The sequence below is a fragment of the Brienomyrus brachyistius genome, chromosome 17, assembly GCF_023856365.1.
Source record: "Brienomyrus brachyistius isolate T26 chromosome 17, BBRACH_0.4, whole genome shotgun sequence".
NCBI classification, from domain to species: Eukaryota; Metazoa; Chordata; class Actinopteri; order Osteoglossiformes; family Mormyridae; genus Brienomyrus; species Brienomyrus brachyistius.
In genome coordinates this window covers 14,808,573-14,832,150 of record NC_064549.1, presented here as the reverse complement: position 1 = coordinate 14,832,150, position 23,578 = coordinate 14,808,573, and the positions used below count along the sequence as shown (strand labels likewise).

General features: G+C 45.3%; 1 protein-coding gene across 1 annotated transcript in view; it reads left to right on the top strand.

The window, feature by feature from the left end:
* The first annotated feature begins 2,619 nt into the window (after positions 1-2,619).
* Positions 2,620-23,578, top strand: part of frem2b (FRAS1 related extracellular matrix 2b) — a 55,710-nt gene continuing 34,751 nt past the window's right edge. Inside the window, exons 1-2 of the mRNA XM_048981719.1 lie at positions 2,620-7,788; positions 9,085-9,174. Of these exons, the coding sequence (XP_048837676.1) occupies positions 2,766-7,788; positions 9,085-9,174 (5,113 nt within the window). The 5' untranslated portion in view covers positions 2,620-2,765. The remainder of the gene's footprint in view (positions 7,789-9,084; positions 9,175-23,578) is intronic.

Here is a 23,578-nt window from a genome sequence, read left to right as displayed (position 1 = left end):
CACTGCTGCAGGTTCCACCCGGTGCTCAGTTTTGTCATCCCTCTTCTTTCACTTGTTCCAGTTGAAATACAATATTTTATGGTGATAGAAATGGTCAGATCCTATCCTAGGTTTACAGCAGATTTCTATAGTTGGGCAGGTATCATAAAAAGTAGGTGGCGCCCTGAAATGTTGGCAGAGCTGGCTGTAACACATTCTGCTTCATTGCAGATAAACTAATTCCAGAAATCTGTTTTTTTTTTTTTACATATTTTAAACAAAAGTGTCTTTAGAGAACTACTTACTGGCTAACTTTGTGGATTGCAAAAATGTTTCATATTTCTGATTTACATGTCAATGAGAAATAATTTCTCCCTGTTTAAGCCCAATACCACGTAAAGGGAATTGCTTCAATCACAGAGACGCGGTTTGCTTATACATACCAACATACATATATATAATGTATGTGTGTGTGTGTATTATTCTAGACTCCTGTGTCTTTTGTTGCTTATAATGATACTATACATGGTACTTCCTGTTTTGCAGATTCAGGAAAGTCCATCCAGGGTGTCCTGCTTAAGTCCTGCACCCCCTGGGATAGGCTCCAGGCTCACCATTACCATTTACTCGATGAGCAGGGATGGATGGATTAATGGATGGATGTCCTGATTAAGAAGCTGTCGGCACTGTTGCCAGCCTCCACAGGTCACCTCGACCTCAGGACAATGTTGATTTTTTTTTGCTGTGACACTGCTTCACTATAAAAGTGTAATTTGCTCAGTGCTCGAAGTGGGAAAAACCATTTTCCAGCGAAATGGAACCATAGCAAAAATATCTGTGGTGTCACGGTTTTTGAAGAAACTCCAGAGTAATTCTAAAAAAGTAGCAGCCAAAGAAGGTTATTTTGGATGACGTGTGGTGGGCCAATTTCAGGTCAAACGGCAAATGAAGTGCAATTACTGTACCCCGGGACACCATGAGAGCCCCTTAAGACACCCTACAGCACATGGTACAGTGGTGGCTTCTAAAAAGGAGTGATCTCCTCGGGCCGTACAAGCCATCCTGACATCTTCTCCGAGCCCCTCTCCGTTTCTGCCACTTCTGCTCATATCTCTCTTTTTTATTATCTATATTCATTCCTCCTGTATACCCAGCTCTGCTCCTGCTCAGCCCCTTCCTTGCACTATCTGCTTCTCTAGATTTGCCTTTATCATCCATCAACTCCACCTCTCCTCAGTTCCCACTCTCACCCATCCTCTTGTGTCCTGTCTGTATATCCCTGCTGACGGATAATGCATTGCTCTGTTCGCTGGCATAATGTGCGCGCATACAGCACTACCCTACCTGGTATTGTGTTATTTTAGATTCGGGGCATTTTAAGACGATTTAAATACACTATTGGCCATTAACAGACAAACGCGTATTTGCCATACCACCTTGTTGCTGTCGATTGCCAATCTACAGAGTTTGAATATCTACAATGGCAGAAAAATTGCATTGCTTACCCTGTATTCCATATACGGTTAAATATATATATATATTTATATATATATATATATACCTACATCTCTGATTAAAATATCGACAGGAATGACAAAAAATCCCAGCTGCCATCTAATTTTCGCCTTGTACAAGTTAATTAAAGGCAGAATTAATACGAGCATTGCGAATAATAAAACTGTTGTAAAAGAATAATTTGGTTATCGTTTAACCATCGAAGTATCACATAGGCTACAATCGTAACTGCCTAGAGAAAACAAAACGCAGGCTTAAATCTGGGATGATGCGACTCCATTGATACAACAGCTGGTGAAAAATCCTACAAGATCACGCAAAACTTTATAAATGTTAGTTCACCCTGAGAGAACATAAATGAGACATAACCAGAGGTACTTCGTATTTTGTTATTAAGAAAACCTGAACAGCAATGCAACCGCATGCATACCATCAACAGAGGGAGCCAAACACGTGTCTGACAAGTTCGCTTACACTGTACTCGTTCAACAGCGATCAAGGTCATTAATAGCTATAAAAATACGTGCCTGCTAACGCACTTAAATAATTGTAAATTCTTTAACTGCAAAGAAATCTCACGTTAGAGAATCTCCGAGTATAGACATTTGCTAAATGAATTACTGGGGAAATGTGAAAAAGATTCAATCCACATTAAATTCCCGAACATTGTTCTAATCTTAATTTAACATGTTTCTGTAATGAACAGGCAAACAAGTATAGTAACTGGTTATTCTGGAAACTAAGACAGGAACCTCAGTGAACATTTTTTAAATAAAAATGGGAATCAATTAATTTAATATGGGACTTAAATGACATATGTCACTTGCATTTCACTATGGAGCTAGTATATTTGATTTGACAAACTTTGAGTATTACTCTATTAAGTTACTCACGTTTGCGAGTTAAATCCCCGACTCGGTTCATAAAAGCTGATGATGATTCTCTGCCTGTGCCGGGTTTTCCCGACCCTCGCTAAAGCACAGAGTGACATCGGTCACATCCATTTACAAGGCGAAAAATCGCATTCCACTATAAACACCGTCCAATCGCGTCTATAAGAGGGCGTGATTTCCTCACCATGGGTTCCCAAGTGCCTCAACTTTATAACTCAATGTAGCACTTGCTCAGACAGAATGGAGCGGCTCTGTGCGGGTGTGTGCATGGGCTCTGTTGCATTGTAATGCATGCGCCTTGGAATATTTTTTATTTATTGTCTGATTTGGTTTAGATCGTAGTGGCCGTAGTAACACTGAACACTGATCATCGCCAACATGTTCCGACTGCAGCAGCGGCGAGCTGCGGGAGCCGCCGCGCTTCTCATCAGACTCACCCTTGCGGTGAGTGTGACAGGTAGTGTCGGCGTCCCGGCGCACGTCCCTGACAGCTCCGCGCTGTCCTACGCTCTCAGATCGGAACTTTCTGAAGACGCCGTACTGGTGGCCAACAACGGCATACGTGCGCTGTTCGGGAGATCGGTCTTTATCGATCCCATCAACGACCTGGTAATTCAGGTGCAGCCCGGAGACAGATGCAGCATTACCGTTCTGGATAATGATCCCCTGTCGCAGAGACCCGGGCAGCTCTCTCCGAAAAAGTTTCCCTGTGAATTCGGACCCAGTGACGTGAAGTACTCGCACTTCGGGGCGAGGACCCCTTCCAAGGACAGGGTAAGGCTGCAGCTCCGCTATGACACGCAAACCGATACCTTAATTATCCCGTTCATGATGGAAGTGGAGGTCGTTTTCACCCAACTGGAGGTTTTGACTCTGAGCATGCCTCTCACCGTCGAAAAACTGCTAGGCACCAGTAATCCCATTGATAGGAGAATTCTGGAGTTTTCTTTTGACAGCAACTCAGAACAGTGCAAGATAATATCTCTAGCAGGTGTCAGTGCCTTACCCAGATATGGGAAACTTACTGAGGCAACTAACTTGGGAAAAATGGAGGATTGTGATGAATTTGTTAAACTCAACATCTGCTATCAGCATACATTTTCCCACGGGTCACCAAACAGAGATTATATACCTATGGTTGTGGAATTACAGGACAGAGAGGGCAACCTGCTTAAACAGGAATATTTTGAAATTATGGTGCGGATTAAAGAGGGGAGTGAAAACACAGCCCCTAAACCCAGCTTTGTGGCAATGTTGATGATGGAGGTGGACCAGTTTGCCATGACAGCTATAACTGCGGACATGCTGGCTGCAGAGGACACTGAGTCGCACCCCGACGATTTAATCTTCAACATCACATCTCCGCTTTCCTTTGACGAAGGCTACATCGTTAGCACGGATGACAGGAATCTGCCAATCATGTCGTTTTACCAAAGGGACCTCAGAGAGCTGAAAGTAGCTTACAAACCGCCCTCTGTGGATTCCGACACTGAGAGAATTTTCCAGATCGTGTTTGAGGTGCTGGACACAGAGGGTGCTCTCTCGGACAGCTTTGCCTTCATGATAATAGTGAAACCCATGAACACACTGGCCCCAGTGGTGACACGAAACACTGGGCAGCTCCTATATGAAGGTCAATCCAGGCCACTATCCAGTTTGAAAAATTTAGAAATCAGTGACGAGGACAACTTATCTGACGTAAGGATTACGGTGACTGACGGACTGCGTCACGGAAAACTCATCGTTCTGGGCTCCAAGAGAACGTTCTTCACCCCGGCAGACCTTGATGCCGGCATTGTTATCTATGAGCATGATGGTAGTGACACCTATAGTGACAATATTATTTTCCGGATGACCGACGGCAAGAATGAGGTGGAATTTCTTTTTCCGATCACGGTGGTTCCCACCGACGACGAGCCGCCGACTGTGAACGTGAACACAGGGCTTATGCTGTTCAAGAACCAAATGATGTCCATCTCCACACTAATGCTTAGCTCTGTAGACGTCGACTCCGAGGACTCCAAAGTCAAGTTCACAATCCAATCTCCTTTTTCCAAAATCGGGGAGGTTTTGCTGCGGCAGGCAGAGGCTCCGGAGGATCCGTCTACATGGAGATTCAACGCGAATGATGAACTTTACGAGAAAGTGGTGATAGAGTGGCTGCAGCAGGACATCAGTGATGGAAGGCTGTTCTACAGACACGTGGGGCCTCATAGCACAGATGCTGTCATGGACGAGTTTGTGTTCCGGGTTCAAGACGATAATGATCCTCCCAACCAATCACCTGAAAGCAAATTCATCATTAAGATTCTACCAATTGATGACGTTCCTCCTGCAGTGTTCCCGGGCACCACTCTGCAGATGACTGTGAAAGAATACCAGTTGACCCATTTCCAGAAAAATCATCTGCGTTACACTGATTTGGACTGCGAAGACCGAGACCTGAAGTACACTGTCATTCAACTGCCCACAGACATGGATGAGAATAGTCCTGTGCTGTTTGGGTCTATTGTTTTAACTGAGAGCCCAGAGAATGAAGTAACTGAATTTACCCAAGCACAGATAAATCATCACAAAATAGCCTATAAGCCCCCTGATATGGAGTTGGGGATTACTGCCCACGCAGTGCAGTTTCGGTACAGGGTCGAGGACACAGCTGGAAATAGTGTCGAGGGACTGTTTACTATATTTATGCAACCAGTGGACAACAAACCTCCACAAATAACAAACAAAGGTTTTACCGTCTTACAAGGCGGCTCATACGGCATCACGAGTGCAGAGTTAGACATCACAGATCCTGACACCGAGAGAAGCCACATATCATTCACATTCAGTCGCCCACCACCTCATGGACATGTACAGCACTCTCTCAGCAAAGTGTCTCCAGGGCATGTCTTTAACCTGGAGGACATTTCCGATGGAAAAATCTTCTATGTTCATAATGGGGATGAGTCAGCCAGTGACACATTTCAATTAGATGTGAGCGATGGTGTCCATGTTGTAACCATCACTGTAAAAATAGCTGTGAAACCCACAAATGATGCAATGCCAAAAATCAGTCTCCCTACTGGAACAATAGCTTCCCATCTAGATGTCTTAGAGAATGGAGCCACCGTCATTACCCCAAATATAATTCAAGGAAGGCACGGAGACACTGGTGACCTCAGACTGACTTTTATTGTGGAAGATGCCCCACTTTTTGGGGAAATTCTAGTTAATGGAGTTCCTTCAGAGAAATTTACTCAAGCAGACATCATCAGTGGTGTTGTGGTTTATACTCACACAAGTGGTGAGATAGGCTTCACCCCGAAAGAGGACTATTTTAATCTGAGCCTCAGTGACGGGTCAGATGAATGGATCACGGAGGGCAACAAAGTAAACTGTGTACGTGTCCATGTCACTATCCTCCCGATCGATAATCAGGCTCCCGAAGTGCTGGTTGGAGTGCAGTTCACTGTGGTGGAAGGGGAGAAGAATGTGATTGAGATCCAGCATATTAGTGCCGAGGACAATGACACTCCCAGTGATGAGCTTCTCTGTACCATCATTGTCCAGCCCACTTATGGATACCTGGAAAACATCTCACCTGCCCCAGGTTCAGAAAAGTCTAGGGCCAGGATGGCAATCAGTGCTTTCACTCTAAAGGACATCCGACAATGTCACATTAATTATGTGCAGAGCATTCACAAAGGCATCGAGCCAGTGGAAGATAGATTCACCTTTGGATGCTCAGATGGTATAAACTTCTCAGATCACTACTTTTTCCCCATTGTCATCATCCCCTCCAATGACGAAGAGCCTGAGATGTACATGAGGGAGTTTGTGGTGATGGAGGGTATGAATGTCGTAATTGACACACCGATCCTGAATGCCGCAGATGCTGACGTCCCTGCTGATGTGCTAACCTTCATCATCACTAAACCTCCCAGACATGGAATTGTCATCAGCCAGCTAACCAGCGGCACCAGCACTGTGACTAACTTTACACTGAGTCAGATTAAAGTGGCCTCTACTATCATTTATGAGCACGACGGCTCTGAATCCACAGAAGATGGTTTTGGTGTCATTCTGACCGACGGTAAATTCATGGTTGAAAAAAACGTCATTATTATGATTATTCCAGTCGACGATGAGACACCAAGGATGATGATAAATGACGGTTTAGAAATTGAATTTGGAGAAACAAAAGTAATAAATGATAAAGTTTTAAAAGCTACTGATTTGGACTCGGAGGACAGCACTCTGACTTATGTTATTCGCTATGGCCCTGGGCAAGGTTTCTTGCAAAGGATAACACCACTTGGAATATTTGAAAACATTACTGTCGGAATGAACTTCACTCAGGATGAGGTGGACCAGAATCTTATTATATATACTCACATTGGACAAGAGGGCATTCGTGATCTCATAAAGTTTGATATCACAGACGGCTTTAACCCTCTCATTGACAGGTATTTTTACGTCACTGTCAGCGGCATAGACGTGGTGTTCCCCGATGTGATTAGCAAAGGTGTTTCACTGAAAGAGGGTGGAAAAGTGACCCTCACTACAGACCTGCTCAGCACCAGTGACCTCAACAGCCCGGATGAACACTTAGTTTTCACCATTACTAGGGCCCCAGTGCGGGGACATCTCGAATGCACAGACGCATTCGGCCTGCCAGTTTCATCTTTCACTCAACTTCAGCTAGCGGGGAACAAAATCTATTACATCCACACCTCGGACGACGAGGTGAAAATGGACAGCTTTGAGTTTGAGGTCACAGATGGATACAACCCTATGTTCCGCACCTTCCGCATTTCCATTACAGACGTGGACAATAAAAAACCCGTTTTGATGATCCATGGGCTCAGAGTCACTGAGGGAGAGAACAAGCTGATAACTCCCTTTGAGCTGACCATAGAAGACCAGGACACGGCAGACCGCCTGCTGAGGTTCATGGTTACCCAGCTGCCAATCCATGGCCGGCTGCTCTTTAACAACTCACTTGCTGTCACGTCCTTCACTAAACATGACCTCAGCGAGAACATGATCAGCTACAAACACGACGGCACGGAGTCCTCCGAAGACAGCTTCTCCTTCACGGTTAGTGACGGCACTCACCAGGAATTCTACGTCTTCCCTGACACTGTGTTTGAGACTCGCAAGCCACAGATGATGAAGATCTCCATTGTTTCAGTGGACAACAGGATCCCGCAGGTGGTTGTCAACAAGGGCAGTCTGACACTGAAGGTCTTGCCCACTGGGCACCTTGGGTACCTCATCACCAGTAAGGTGCTGAAGGCAGAAGACAGAGACAGTCCTCGGATCTCCATAAACTTCAAAGTCACTGTCAGTCCAGAACATGGATACCTCATCAATTTGGGCAAAGGCAATGAAGCCATTACCACCTTTACCCAAGGTAGGGATGTCTTTTTAAATACTACTTTTTCCACCTTAAAATGCATTAATCGTAACAAATAATGTAATGCACTCATTATTAGCATTCTACTATTGATCTACTAGTCAAAATCTGCAATAACTACTTTCAGTTTTAAAGAGGCAAAGTGATATTGAAAATGCTCAAAGATAGTACCATAGTAAGTGGCCCATTTTTCATTGCCAGTGATGAGTAGATGATAAAATGCAGCTCTGCAAGGCCTGGCAGAGAGTCTCTCTGATTAGCCAGTTCTGAAGTCCGAGAGCAGTGTAGGAGGCATCGGCATTTCAGTCTTTCTCAGTGAATGAAATGGATTTTGAAAAAGAAAAATAGTCTTTTTCAGTAGAATTTGGGGAGACAATAGTTATATCCAAGCAATGCTTAGTTTTTGTTTTTCCTAAAGCATGTTTTCTTTGTTTATGTAATAAATTATAGAAATGAATGAGGGTAAATGATGCATCATACAGGCTGAATCGATGGCATTTATTTTGAAGACGGGGCAAGGCTGGGATGCTGTAGATGGAGATCAGCACGCAGCAGTATCACAGATTGTGTGTTTCTTAGCTTTCCTTTGCTGCATCCATTTAACTGAGGGAAATCGGTTAAATAATTAGTAGGCCGGACATGGGTAACCAGTTTAACTGAAACCAGTTAACCATGTCTTTATCTTTGACTCCGCTTGGTTCTTGCTTTAAATATTGAACAGCGCTTTAATGAGAAATATGAAGTGTGCTTAGATAGAGTGAAAATCTGCTGAATTATACCACGCTGACAGTATTTTTTTTAATAAAACATTTTGCTTTTGGGTCTCCCATGCGTTACGTTAATGTCAAGGTCCTTCTCCTCATTCTCTTCATCCAACTGTGGGAAACTCTTAACATTTGCCTGCAGTGCCACAGTTGGTTTGATTTAGCCCCGAAGTGCAGTGACACATTCAAGTGAATACTAATCTGATACTAAATATACATTTATTTCAACTTAAAGGCAACTCTGTCGCTCATAAATATTGTGATTTGTTGATTTAAGTGGCGTAGAATAGCAACACTGACTGTAATTGAACTTGAAAATCATGCCATGTTCCATTCCTGTGAGTGGCTAATGTTATTTATTTAACTCATAGTCTTCTTTCACTTTTTGGCATAATATTGTCCCCAAATTAATTTATGAAATAATAATCAAATGATAATGTGTATCTGATGGACTGCACAGTCAAACAATTGTGACATGCCTTAGTTAAATGAAAATTGTCTGCATTGTGACGAATGTGTCCCTTTTTAGCTGATATAGATGAAATGAAGATCTGCTATGTGCTGAGGGAGGGGGACCGGGCCAGTAGTGATGTTTTCTCCTTCTCCATTGCAGACAGCGGTAAGATATTTCATTTTTTCCTTGAATGGCAGTATCGACCTTGGTTATCTTACATTGTTCCCATTTTAAGTGCATGATCTGGACCAGTGTTTTTTAACCTGGTCCTGGGGGACCTCCAGACGATCCACATTTTTGCTACTGGGAGCTAGGAGGGAGCAAAAATGTGGACTGTCTGGTGGGGAATTGGGAGCGAGCAATAATGTGGACTTTATCATGCAAAAACTGAATGGAAACTTCCTGAGAATCACTCTGAATCTGCAATTCCTGAGTCATTTATATTATGTAGAAAAAAGAAGAAGTAATTAATCCGGATTATAGGACATCTGCTCACCTGTCAAGATGTTTTCTTCCTCCATATGGTAAAGATGCACGGAAGCGTAAATAGGAGATGACTTGTACTGATAATGGAAAGCAGTGTGAGACATGATCAGTGGTGAGAGAGGCTGCGCTGAAGCCAAAGCTTCCGGTGTCTGTGTTTACACAGCCAGCGTGTGAAAACGGAGTCTTCGTGTGTGTGTTTCCCTCTGCAGTAACCACACTTACGTGATTTTGGGTGTGCCAGTGCTGACTGTGTTGTACAGGCATCCCATCCATGGTGTCCTGTAACTGGTACCCTGTGCTTGCTGGGACGAGCTGATTGTGTTCATGCTTTGGAGAAAAGCTTATGCCAGAAGGACAGAATCTGGGCTGTGCAGAGACTTTTTGAGTGGCAGGTGCTCAAAGGTTAAAAAAGGGGCAATCGGTACATTTAAAGGTCACAAACATCAAATAGCACCCCCCCCCCCCGGCCTTGATCGGGAAAAGCAAATGCTGGAGTTTGTGAGAACCATTTTATTCAAAGGTGGAATAGCAGTGTCTTTCTCAGGGTCGAACAGGAATTGCAGTGGGACAGGATGACAAGCTGCTTTCTAACAAAATATAAAATTAAACAGCGAGGGGGAATAAAATGACGACAACCTGCACACATGAGCGTCTAGCATTTTGGAGGCACAGGTTTGAGGGGGGGGCTCTCTTCAGGGGGTTACTATGTAAACACAAACAGAGCCTCAGAATGCAGAACACGGTAAACAAATCAGATTGGACGATGATGATCACCTGACTGACCCTCTTGGGAAAAGCCACACCCCCTTTTCACTTCCCTAAACCAACAGCTTAAGCCTGAGGTAACATGTATTATACAGAAAGCCAGCACACGCACAGAGTCACACACTATCCAGTGTGCTGTTCAGGTGGCTCTCGCACTGCAGTTTGTGCCTGAAAATCACTTTTTAGACATCTTCAACCACTTTTTCCCATCTTTGCTGCCTGGCATGTGGGGGGTTGCTGCGGAGTTCAGTCAGCGGAAGTCCTGTGAGGTCACCCCATTCAGCTCCGCTATGTGGGGCGCCGGGGAAGTAAAAGGGCTTTCCCGTCCAAGCAGACAAATGTCTTTGTGTGCTGATTCTTGTGTGTGAGCATGTTCTTTTTTTTGTATTACTGCCCTTTTCTTATTGGCCCGTTCTGCTAGTGACTCACGGTCGAAATTCCAGCAGAAATAGGCTTTATCAGGAAAAGCTCCGCGACGTAAATCCTCCTCTCCTGCACGGGCCGTGTTGTGTGTGGCCGTCACGGTTCCCTCCACTGCTGCCGGGTGGCGCTGGCCCAGCAGTTCGGAGGTTAATGGAGAACCCGTGAGTGGCTCCACCGGCCTGGGAACATGAAGCTAATTAAAAGGGCAGTGAGGGGGCGACATTCCCTGGTTCTTACAACCATGTCAAAGGGGGGGGGGGGGCTAATCCTCAGCTCGTTATGGAGGCTGGGAAAAGAAGCCTCTGTCATCACCGTCGTTATCATAATATTATTATCCATCCATCCATCCATCCATCCAACCATCCATCCATCCATCCATGGTTATCCAGTGTAGGTACATTCGTAAACACATGAAGTGATTTTACAGTTCGTAATATCTCTGAATATGAGGCGTTCTGTTGCATTATAGCCATGGAAATAGAAAATCTGCAGTGACACGAGGTGAGATCAGGCATATTCTGCCTTTGGCTGCCTCTGAAATGCAGGCGGCTGCGGGGCCCCGGTGCTCACGCCTTTGGTTGTTTGGCCCCGGAAATGACCGTGCCCCAGAGGCCTGTGTGGGCAGCTGGCATGAGTCGCGAACACGCCGGTGATGACATTGGGCGACATCTTCAAAAGCCTACTGTGGGCTCGTCACCTGACCCCTCCCCCAGCCCCATCTCCCCCCCCACAGCTATGGAGGTGACGAGTCTGGCAACTTCAGTCAGGCAATGGGCACCCTCTGGTTAGCTGTGACACAAAACAGGACAGGGAGGTCTTGGCAGGGAGGCGAAAGTGTCAGTCACGTCGGCCAGTGGCAGATTGGGAAGGCAGCCTAAGATGGGTCACTGTTGGGTCATGTGACAGTTGGTGGGTCCAGAGCGAGGTGGTGAACGGCAAGGGGACACGCCGGCAGAAACACATCAAGTAAAGATGAACAGGGGAGTAGCCATCAGATTCAGCAACATCCAGATGGCCAGTGAGAGCACAGGACCAGCGAATAACCTCCACTGGAGGTTTTTTTCTTGTTTTGAAAATATGGATTTATAATAAATAACTCGCTATGGCAGTTTAGGAATTTCTTTTCCTTTGAGATTTCTGTCTTCTGGATTCTGTACGTAATGTCAATAACAATTTAGTTGAAATGAAATTGAAAATTGTATCTAAAGTTACCCCATAATAACTTTAGTGGCCTTTTCAGTTTTTATTTCCCTATAGTAGCTGTTGTTGAATCCAGCTGCTAGGGCATGCTCTCGTTGTCAGGTTTTGATATCTTCAAATGTCATTACCGTAACTTAATTTCATATTCTGGCTCGTCTTCTCCAGATGTTCCTACACGTGTCTGTTGTTTCTGCTTGGGCTGCTGTCATCGATTGAACGTTATTGTTCAGGGAGTGTTTGGGGTGTTGGACACAGGAGCATGTTGAAACCTGCGTTCAGGGTTGCTGTGTCCCTGGAGTGGCACACGCTGTGACCTTTGACCTCTGGGCATACATCACCATTCCTTGTCTGTCAGCCTTGAACGGTCTGAAATTATAACTTTGCCTACCAAATGAAAGAGATCAGACTGGCAGTGCAGTGTTTACTGTCACGCTGACTGGCATCTTGACAAATGAAATTCATTGACATGGCAGGAGACCCGAGTTTGAGAATGATTACAAACACAAAGGTGAGTAATTATGTCAGATGTTGAATTGTGTATATTGCTTGCCATAATAGACTAAGGTTTCAATTAACTTGATATTTGCCGTTACTTAGCTTGAAACACACTTAAAATAAATCGGATTTGATGGAATTCTTTTTCTTGTGAGAAGTTTTGTTGAAAGCTATTGCCAGCTTTTCAAATATAGGCTATTTGGGTGAATTTATGAAGATTAGGATAAAATGCAGAAGATTTAAGCGAAAACTTTCCTGCTGTATCATTGAGTTCACAGACAGGGGATGAGGGTGATGCATTCTAGTGGAGCTCAGGGATTAGCTCTACTTAGGTCTAGGTTTAGCTCTAGGTTTAGCTCTGGGTTAGCTTTAGTTCTTTAGTTTAGTTCTGCTATAACTCTGAATTTCACTCCAGTTTAGCTCTGGTTTTAGTTCTGGGTTTAGCTCAGGGTTTAGCTCTGGTTTTGCTCTTGATTTCACTAGATTTTAGCTCTACATTCAGCTTTGGTTTAGCTCTGAATTTCACCTTAGTTTAGCTCTGGGTTTAGGTCTGGGTTTAGTTCTGGTTTAGCTCTGGTTTAGCTCTGGACTTCACTAGAATTTGCTCTAGGTTCAGCTTTGGTTTAGCTCAGGATTTCACCCTAGTTTAGCTGTGGGTTTAGCTCTGGTTTAGCTCTGGTTTACACTCCAGTTTAGCTCTGGGGTTAGGTCTGGGTTTAGCTCTGGTTTAGCTGTCGTTATTACTTTTATATTAAAGTGGGCAAAACGCAGCCCTTAACAGAGACAGGCTGTTCTTTGGCCCTATGTGTTTCCACTGCTTAATCCTGCAAATCAGTGGCTCCATCAGCCTCCTGCCCCTCCCCCGCCCGACTCACAGACCCTGGCCTCCTTTGTCCCGTTTCTTCATGCTGTCTCAGATGGGTGCTCCAGGGTACAGCTGACAGGTGGGAAGATCCAACCCGTTTCTACTTCTCAATCATTCTATATATATTCCCCCATTTCTGTAGGAAATCGGTACAAATAGCTAAGCTGTTTGTGGGAGCTGTTTCGAAAAACACCGTGGATCTGGATAACTTTGAGGCATAGAGGTATTTCGGATGAAACTGCACTTGCTGGAAATGTGTCACCCGGGGGTGAACGTCCCTCTCAGGTTTAATATTTAGGCAGATACAGCAGGCAGATACAACGTGTGTCAGTCTCGTCGGGGTTTTAAGAAGAAGGAGAGACCTGGAATTAACGTCCCGTCAAGGTGTAGTACAACCCTCACCTGGGTTGGTTACGGCAGCAAGCCAAGGCAATCAGCTTGCGATATTTGCAAGGCTGCTAACAGAGGTCGCCGACTAATGGCAAGCAGTTAAAGAATAAAGACGCGAGGGCCTGTCTCTTGTTAATTGGAGGTGGGGGGTGAGGTTGACCGCACAGGGCGGCTGGCTGCTTGGCTTATGCTGAGTGATTCCAGGACACCTCTCACGGGGCAGAGGGGGCGAGTGCCTGCATGTTGAGTGATGGCTGGAGAATGCGGGCAGGACGTGGCAGGACCCCTTTCTGCTGGCTAATTACTCTGGTGGCTCTTGTAAACGAGGAGCATAATCCTGCCATGTCGGCCCATTAATCTGTCAGACGTTGCAGGTTTTTACTTTTTCTGCATTCGGCTATACAATCCATTCAGATTCCCCAACCGTTTATTGAATAGGCAGGGGACACCATAGACAGGATGCCAGCCTGTCATAGGGCAGCGTCTGGTTATTGATAGAGCTAATTCAGGTTCAACACTAGGATAAAGATCTTATGAGCTGTACTGCTATCATTGTATTTTCCGATTCACTCCTCTCCCAGATTCTGATGCTCTGATTTAATATGTGAAGCCCAATTACAGGCTTGTAAACTTATTTTCCCATGAAATGCACTGTGCCGCCGTTTGCCCTGTGCTCTCCTCTATCTCATCTTATTATTGGTTTCTTCTGGGAAATGCTGCTGAAATGCAGCATCAGTAGGTAATGAGGTCGATCCAGAAGGCTCAGATGGGTAGGATTATGAGGAAAAATAAAACTTGTGCTTGCCAATGTACTCCGTGTTGCTTCCTTAAAAATCAATTTTTAGACGTTTCCTGTGAGAACGTAAGTACGTTCAAGCATTTGTGGTGCCACAAGCGATTCAGATTTAGGTTGGATGTTTAGCCTGTTTTTATTAGAGTGGTGATATCAGCCTAAGTCTTTCCTCTCAGTTTGCCATGTCTGTAGCTGGTGAATTCTGCCTGGTTCTGCAGGAGGTCTCCCTGTCCCTGTTGGAGTGATGCCATGTTGAGGACGATCGCGTCAGAACCGGTGTGAGGAAGCTTGAAGGCCTGCCGTCGCCTCGCTGCCGTGCCAGTTTCTGCCCAAAATCAGCGCGTCATGTTCCGCTGATCTGTGTTAGATGCTGTTCCTCAATCCCCCCCCCCCCCGCTAAAATGTGCCCCCCTCCCACCTTCAGTTGGCTTGTGACATCTTGTAGAAGTATAAGGTTCCCTGGTAAAGAGTTATCTGTAGGCTCCCGTCCTTCCACCAGGACCCTGGGTTAGGCTTTAATTCAGGAATTTCAGCATGCGCAGTGTAAACATCACTGAAGGAGGTGACGTGATTAATGGCAAGGATTATGAAGGAGGAAAACAAGGTACGCTCTGGATGGTTTCCAGATTTTACAGTACCCCTGTCTTTGGAAAAGAAAACACAGAGCCTCAGGCTCTGCGTATGCTGTGCTCCTGCAGGCCTCAGTCTTCTGCTAATGTCGGGTCAGGCCCTGTATGGCGGCGCAAGGCCTGATCACTATATGGGGTAGGCAGGCTAGTGAAGCGTGTCGTTAATGTGAACAGGCACCGACTTCTGGGTGTGATGTCGCTGCTCTTTAGAGCGGAGTCCAGGCCGAGGTCTTTAATGAGCTGGAGCTCTGCAAACCATCTTCTGGTTATTTAAGATGAAACTCGAATGACACCTCAACTCTGCCCTGTTCCACTAGAGACTGAGGTGATTAAACCCCAGCTTTTAGCTCCTGCTCTTTCTTGTATCTATTTTAATGAAGAGACTTATAATTACTCAAAAAAATCTGTTTGTATCTACCATAGTTTCCACAAATGTAATACCAAATATGGAGTCATGTCTCTTATATGTATAAATGTTCCTCTAGGTGTTAATTTCCTGTGGTCACTGGGATGTGACCCTACTGCATGAAGAAAGGCAGTTGATTCCAGTGACAACTGTCAGAGTGTTTACCTGCAAAACTAGGATATCAAAATGTACATCTGGACTTTCAAATGGGAATCCTTTTTTTAACAACATGTTGCACAGACCTGACTTTCCATCCATTTCCCATAAGCACCTATCTGGTTCATGGTCGCAGGGGGCCCAGGAATATCCCAGGTAGGGGGACACCCTGGTTGGGATGGCAGTCTCTCTCAGGGCACATGCTCACCCACGTAATCTCACACTGAGGGCAATTTACACGTAACAATTCACCTTACAGGAACCATTTTTGAACGCAGAGCAGGAAAGGGAGCTTCCAGAAGAACCTTGACCAAGCACAGAGTGCATGTGCAAAGGTCCCGCTAGGTAACCAAAGGGATTTTATCTCCAGCACCTCACAGCCGGTCCTGGATGTTCTGGCACTCTGGGTGAGATTCTGCTGAGCCGCCTGCCGACCCCCTGCAGCAGCAGAAAATAAATTTAGTCAGTTCATCTATATTAAAACCATTTCAGTAGCACATGGTAGGTGGCCGCTAACTCTGTTTGACAAGAAAAGCACTGAAATATTAAAACCAGTGTAAATACACTGTAATATCACGGAATGAAACCAGAGGTACACTACCAGTGAAAAGTTTCTGCACACACCGAGTTTTTCTATATCTACATTTTACTCACTTAACATTTACTAAAAATACACTCAGTATTCTTGGCTAACAAATAAACTTACAGTATATTCACTATTTGAGAACCTTTATTAGCCAGAAAATGCCATATCTTTGTTCAGTAAAGTAACCACCTCTAGTCGTTATAACAGCAGAGAAAATTCAAGACATTCCTTTCTACCAGGGACATGGAATACTGCTCTGTTTCCTGAGATGAAACACTTAACTAGTGCATTTAAAGTTACAGTATAGGACAGCCTGGAATTTGACTATGTCATCACCACACAGCCGGGTAATAGGATGTCAGACATGCACTGTTACATCCTCTTTCCATGTTGTAGGAAAGTGGTGGGCAAAAACTTTTGATTGGTTGTGTATGTGATTGGTGGTACTTCTGATTTTTTTCACGTGCTGTTTTGCGAGTGGCACCCCGGGCTGATCGCCTGTGTTGCCTATAGGCTGAGCCTGCAGCACGTCACACATAGCATCCAGGCTGTTGGTTCGTTGCTGAGTGTGTGACAGATTGAAGCCTGGTTGTAACTTTGGTTGTAACAGTTCGGCTGTAACAGAGCCTACATTACTCTAGAATGCCTGTGTCTTCGTTCCCATGGGCAGGTGAGGGGTGACCTGACAGTCCCGTAAAGAAGGAAGGGGTATTCCCACACGGTGGCTCATCTTGTCTCTCTTCGTATTGGAATAAGGAGGGAAGGAGCCCCCCCCCCAGCGCTCTGCAGACAGCAGGCCCGGGCTTGTGCACAGGGAAGTCCTACCCCAGGGCTGATGGAATCGAAGTTCGTTTTTTTGCTTTTTTACTTTGAAGCAGCTGGCATTGCTTTCGTTGGTGTTTTGCCGGGGGGGGGGTTGGTGGCGGTCCCGCTTCCATGGGGTGGACTGGTTGCTGGGTTCTGGATCCTTTACAGTGTAGACAGTGGAGACTTAGGTGAAGCCATTCCTGCTGTAAAGGAACAAGTGCCAAGACAACTCCAGACATCCAATAAAGTCTCTGCTGACTGATTACGCCATTTATCTCTTAGCAGCAGAGCAGCTTTCACTGGATGAAGGACACGGCAGCATTGTGTCTCACCCCCACTCCCCGGGGGAGCGTGTCACTCCTGTACACCCCCCCCTCCCCTCCACTTTCCATTGCTGATCAGTCTGAAGGTCCAGGTCAACTCATCTCCAATGTGCAGCGTCAGAACCTTCTCATACCTTCAAATGCATATTTCTTAACAAACCGAAATTTATTAACAGTGATGGATGCATATTTTTAAATGTGATGTGTCCCCTTAGCGTGGAAAATAAATCACCAGGTGTCCTGCACGCTCAGGCACGGAGCGGAGAAGCAGCAGCTAGAGCGGAGAGAGGAGTCGGGTAGACTAGGGATTTATTCAGCAGACAACACGGAACACGAGGCAAAGCAAAATACGGACGTCAATGACCAGACTGTGGAAACATAACTAACGTAGACTTAAATACATTGGACTAATCAAACAATAATGAGAAATAGCTGGTAAATTCGGGGATTCCACATGAGGTAGTGAGCAGGAGTGGCACACAGGAGGGTCGGACGAGCGGGGCAGGACACCAGGATGGATAGCTGCTTGATCATTAGGTAATGCTGGACCGCCTTTAAGGTTTAAGTTGATTAAATAAAGCGATGAGATCAGTGACCAATGTCACTGGATATCATAAATATGATCCTAAAGATTAATATATCAGCTGAAATTATAGGTCACTCTTTTACTAATAACTTAGCTAACCAGTGGTCACTGGTTTGTATTACGCAGGTCAAATCTTTGCTGAGTTTTACTTTTCAGAAAAATGAAACCTGAATTATCTAAAAAAACAAAAAAGTAAAATTTGCATTGTAAAAAATGTTTCTCTGGACAAAACGAATGCAACTATGCATCTTGCATGCAACTATGCAGCTTGCTTCAATCGGGCTGAATGTTATCTTTCACTTTCAGACATTTGAGGCATTTTTAACTGTTGTTGCCTGTAGGTGGCGCTTCAGGGAGGTGTGACGCGCTGACATACTGACTAATGGCCAGGACCTTTCTTTGCCACATGGGTGCATTTTGCGTAATGTGTGAAAATGCAGGTCACCGTCCATGGCTCACTAAGTGCTCTGCTGTCGTGCTTTTTCCGCACGGTGGACTTCTTTGGGAGCTGAGATGGAATCTCGTGCTTCTCAAAGTGTGTCGTTCATCTGTGGCAGTGATCACAGGCAGAGCTGCCCGCTTCTTCAGTAATTTCAGTAATACCTCAAAAGGTCAACAGTTTGTTTTCAGCTCTTGAATCTTCCAAAATTTATCCCAGAAGGCAGCAGTTCACTTGGCATCGTTTGCGTGTAGGAGTTAAACCTGGGTGATCCTCACTAAAAATCCGTATGCCAAATCGCATGCTGCTGAACAACTTTCTGTTTTCCTGCTTTTTTAATGAACGCTGGGCATGTAGACTCAAACCCAGTGGGAGAACCTGTTTTATATGCAACAGAATACAAGTTAGAAAGCCTCCTCGCTGGCCAGAAATTTATCAAGCTACACAACTACATGGTGTTTGTTGGCATGAATTATGAATTATATATTTAAAACAAATGCTCCTGAATCTGTTAAAAGGTCAAAATTTATATTAAATGAGTTATTTGTTTTCTTTGAAACGAGAGCTTTATTGTGAGAGCCGTGAGGTAAGGGGGGGCTATCAGGAGAATGGGGGTTGTGGACGTAATGGTGAGGACATGTTTGTTTTCTTTGAGCACGTCTGAGTGGGTGCGACCGCCTGGGTCTGAACTCCCAGTAACCCTGGGCAAAGGTGCTGCACAAATCCATAGGAGACACTGCTATGCGGTGGCGTGGTCACGTGTCAGGAGAATTGAAGATTAGCGGCTTAAAAGATGCCGAGAGTGACCCGGGGAGCACTGGCGACTGACAGAGGTAACGTGAATCTCAGAGAAGGCCTCTTTTCTGTCGCTAAACAAAGGAAACTGCAAAGCATTGTGTCCTCAGGGTAATCCAGCGATGCCGGCAAGTCCATAAAACACTGATTCCTCTTGAGAGCAGGCAACAGATGGAATGAGGGGTAAGCCAGTTTCCATTATAGAAGGATGGCCATTTTGGTTTCTGGCAGAACTCAGTGCAACTGAACAGATCTGAAAGCTTTGGGGCAATGAAATGTTGTAATGCAAAAAAAATAGCATGTTTACTTAGGGAACGACAGGCAGGAGTGACAGACAGGAGTCATTTTATTTTTTGCTGGTTCCACTACATCATTTTTGGGTCATAACTAAGGACGGATTCTTATTCTAGATGCCAGATACTATACCCGCTCAGTGTTAGACTGAGGTCTGTCGGTTCCTCAAACTGGCAGAGTGCGGTGATTTTTGCATGTGTGGGCTGGTCTTGGCTGAATCTACTTGCCCAAAGACTTCAGGTTCCCTGGAGCGTCACATATCCACAGCAGAATGCTGCGTTCTGGTCCGATAACGGCGGGTAGCAATCCCAGCCTCAGGACGAAAAGAGTCACCCCCCCCTCCGTCCACTATGCCATAAAGACGAGCTTTGACTCAGACTTGAAAGTCAAAACGTTGGCAGAAAAAAAAAAACCTACCCAGAATCCACTCGTCAAATCTCCTCGGGTGAATTCTTCTTCTCGAGGGCAGCTTGTTGGAGCACGTGGAAGGTCTTTTTCATGCCACAACGCCGGAGGACAAGGCATTGAAAGCACGGAAATGGACGGTCTCCACTGAGTCCGTTGATAATGAGAGTTACTCTTGGCCTGCTATGCTTTGCTAAAGGGAAAGGGTTCCATCTCCCGTCTGAATGGAGACTGCGAGTGCATGGAGTGTGGGCTACGCTCATTAGCATCGTGTGAGGGTATTTGCTTTACATGTTAATTTGAGGCAGGCTGGTAGGGGCTGCTGTCCATCGAGCTAAATGAAGCTGTCACTGGCTGCCCTGAAGCGGCGCCCGGGGTCGCTGTGAGCGGTTAGCATTGGCTCTGGGAACGCCTCGGGCCCTGCAGTTTTTGTTACCCTCCTGCTGGAGCGTCCAGCATTATTCCGCCTGATAAGAGAGAGTAAACAGTGTGCATTCATAGCCCCCCCCCACCGTCACTGGTACATCTCTACATCCCCCACCTCCTAATGTCATGTGGGATCACGCAGTTCCTGTCTTCAGCTGCCAATTCCCAGTCCTTCATTCACGGATCCTTCAGAAGTATTTAGGCAAAGAATATTCTGAACAGAATTTTCCTGTTAAAGGCTCATTTCAAATCTCTAAATAAGATACACTACATTGGGACACCAGCCTGTCCACCGTCTCATTCTGAATCAAAGGGCATTAATATGAAGTTGGCTAACCCTTAGCTGCTATAATAGCCCGTAGTCTTCTGCAAAGGCTACTGGGGTTGCCACCTCACAGCTGAACTTGCTCCCAGATGTTTGCATGTCACTATCACTACACTTGTCATTGACCAGGGCTGCTCTAGCAGGGCAGAAATGTAGAGAACCGACTTCTAGGAAACGTGTCCAGTGGTGTCCAGTGATGGTGCCAGGCTGACTAACCTCTTCTGTATGACTCCCCCCGCCCCCTCCCCATTCTGCTGCTATGCTGGAGATTCCATGGCTGTGTGCTTAATTATACAGCCGTGGTACAAATGTTTGTATCATGGTCTAATTGCAGTTCTGCAGGCAGAAGGCTACGCTGAGCAGTAAGATGCTTTCAGGTTCAACATTTCTAAGATGGTAGTACACAAGAATAAGGTGAAGCAGGAGACACTGGGAATGATCAGAAACCAGCCGGAAGGCAGAAGTGACTTTCTAATGGCAGAGATGACCGTTAATTTATCCGACAGTTTCTCATGAATCAAAGGATGACATCAAGTGACCTTCCAAAGGAGTGGGAAACATTAAGTGCAGGTGTGAAGTGCACTGCTAGGGCAGCTCATGTCAGGGTCTTAGAAGCTGGATTGAGGTTCCATAAAGCAAGGAAGAAGCCCTTTCTTTCATGAGAAACCAGACTGCAGTTTGCAGAAAAATATATATTATTTACAGGCACACGCCATTAAATTGAGAAATGAGTGAGTTAATTGTTTCCACGGCTATACAACTGTATGCGAGCAATGGGTGTGGCTTATGTGGGCAACTCTATCACCTGTAATTACGTAAAGTGTCCTAATACTTTTGTACCTGTAGTGTATTATTAACTGTTTGTAGATTTCTGATTGAAACACTTGGCCTTTCTAGGAAATACACGCAAAAATAAGCTTCATTTATAACAATATGGACTGAATACAAAATATCACAGAATAGTTACATTTCTATGTATGTGTTTTGTATGATCCTGCTATCATGATATGGACGGCATGGATGGTTAATAATGCGTACCTGCATACCGTTACATGAGCGAGTCATGTGAATAATATCACCATGCAGACAGGGTCAAGAAGTTCACTTGCTAAGTGGCTAAGAGTCAGAAGGGCTAAGACACCTGATCCGATTGATTTTGAACACGGTTCAGTTGTTCATTATATAAATGTTGGTTCCAGCAGCAAAGAAGCAGCCAGCTTGCTGGGATTTTCCTGCGCTACAGTCTCCAGAGGTTACAGAGCTTGGTGTGATGAACATAAACAGCCAGATGAGGCAGTACTGTGGCTGGAAATGCCTTGTTAACGAGAGAGGTTAACGGGCAGACTCATTAAAACTAACAGGCTGGCCGCAAGTGCAGAAGAACAGCTCAGTAAGTCTGCTGTGTAGGAAAAAGTGTCTCTGAATGACTGCTTTAAGCCATTTGCTTGTGTGTCCCCTGACATGCCGTCTCTGCACCTGTACTGTCTATGATTGACTCCAGGCTCACAGCGATCCTGTCCTGGATTAGAAGTATGGAAGATGGACAGATGGCTGTATGTTATGAATATGAAAGGCTCACATGACCTAATAGGAAATCTTTGGAAGAGCTTGGTGTCAATAACCAAATCTTAATTTTTGAAGTAAATACTCACTCAGCCTTTTTCCACCATGCAGCCAGTGATGAGGGGGATTTACTGTGCTGTGTGAAAAACCTCATCCCCCTGAATCAGATTAAGACATCATCCCTACCACTCCACAAAGACCGGGTCGGGGTCTTACGTGGTCCTTAAGGAGGCACTGGACGGGCCACGCTCCCGCCTTTGCTAATTCCACCTCATCTCCCTCTGGACCTTTCCTTCGCTCCATCTTCAAATCTTAAAATGGATTTTTTTTTCTTTTTTATACTTCAGCAAATGCCCAGTGATTGCATAAAACCCATTTGTGAGTGTGACAAATGTGTCTGGAATGACCCCGAAGGTACTGTTTGTTCTGCTGGCAGAGCCCCGGGTGAGCGTCTCTCTGCCCGGCTTGGGGCCGCAATGTCCTGAGGTGTGTATCGCCAGAGGGGCATAAATCCTGCCTGGGGTTACTCTTATCGGCTTTCTGTTTAGCTGGCCGACCCTTTTACCGCTGGACACGGCTTTTTATTGAAACACTTTAAGTAAAGTAGTTTCACTCAGTTACGATGGTGCAGGCCCTCTGGGGTTATATTAAAAAGAACAGCGTCTTTAATTACTATATTACCCTTCTACCAATGATTTTAATCAGAAATGCACCAAAACATGGCACATTACTGAGGACGTGAACTCTGTTGGATGCAGGGCATGTCTAGGGGGCAACAGAGGGCAATGTTTAGAGCTTGAAGATGTGAACCTGTCAGATTTCCTGTCCCTGGGGAGGCCTGGCTGAATCCTGGAGCAAGGTGCGTCATCCAGTGAAATGTGCGGTTTTATAAATGAAGTTGTGTTTGCGTGAGCATGGTAAGACACTGTGATGCTGTTATTTCACCCTTCACTTTTCAGTGTTAATGAAGACAGGAGGGGCTCGGGATTCCTGGCCGCCTCCTACTTCCATCTTTCCCTATTTTATGGTGTAGGTTGTTGTTTCTGAACCCACTCACGTAGACGTCTCCCATCACCGTGGTGGCAGGAAGCTCGGTCAGCTGGTCGTCAGGAAGCTCATGCATAATTGACTCATGAACGACTTTCAATATTTAATCTCCGGCGACCTTTATCTGTGACTACTGCATAAATTACCTCCATGGCTGTTGACTCGTGGCCTAATTGCCGCTTGCGTTGCCTCCTCGTTACCGAAGCAATAACGGCAACGGATTCCACGGCGATTTCTACTGCTGGCTCACATTGTGAATCTCAGAAGGGAACTAAAGCTGTAGCCTTGAGTAAATTGCTTTTCTTCAATAATTCCAATTGTGTAAATGGGAGGAATCGAAATGGCTAATCGTCAGCGGGTATGGA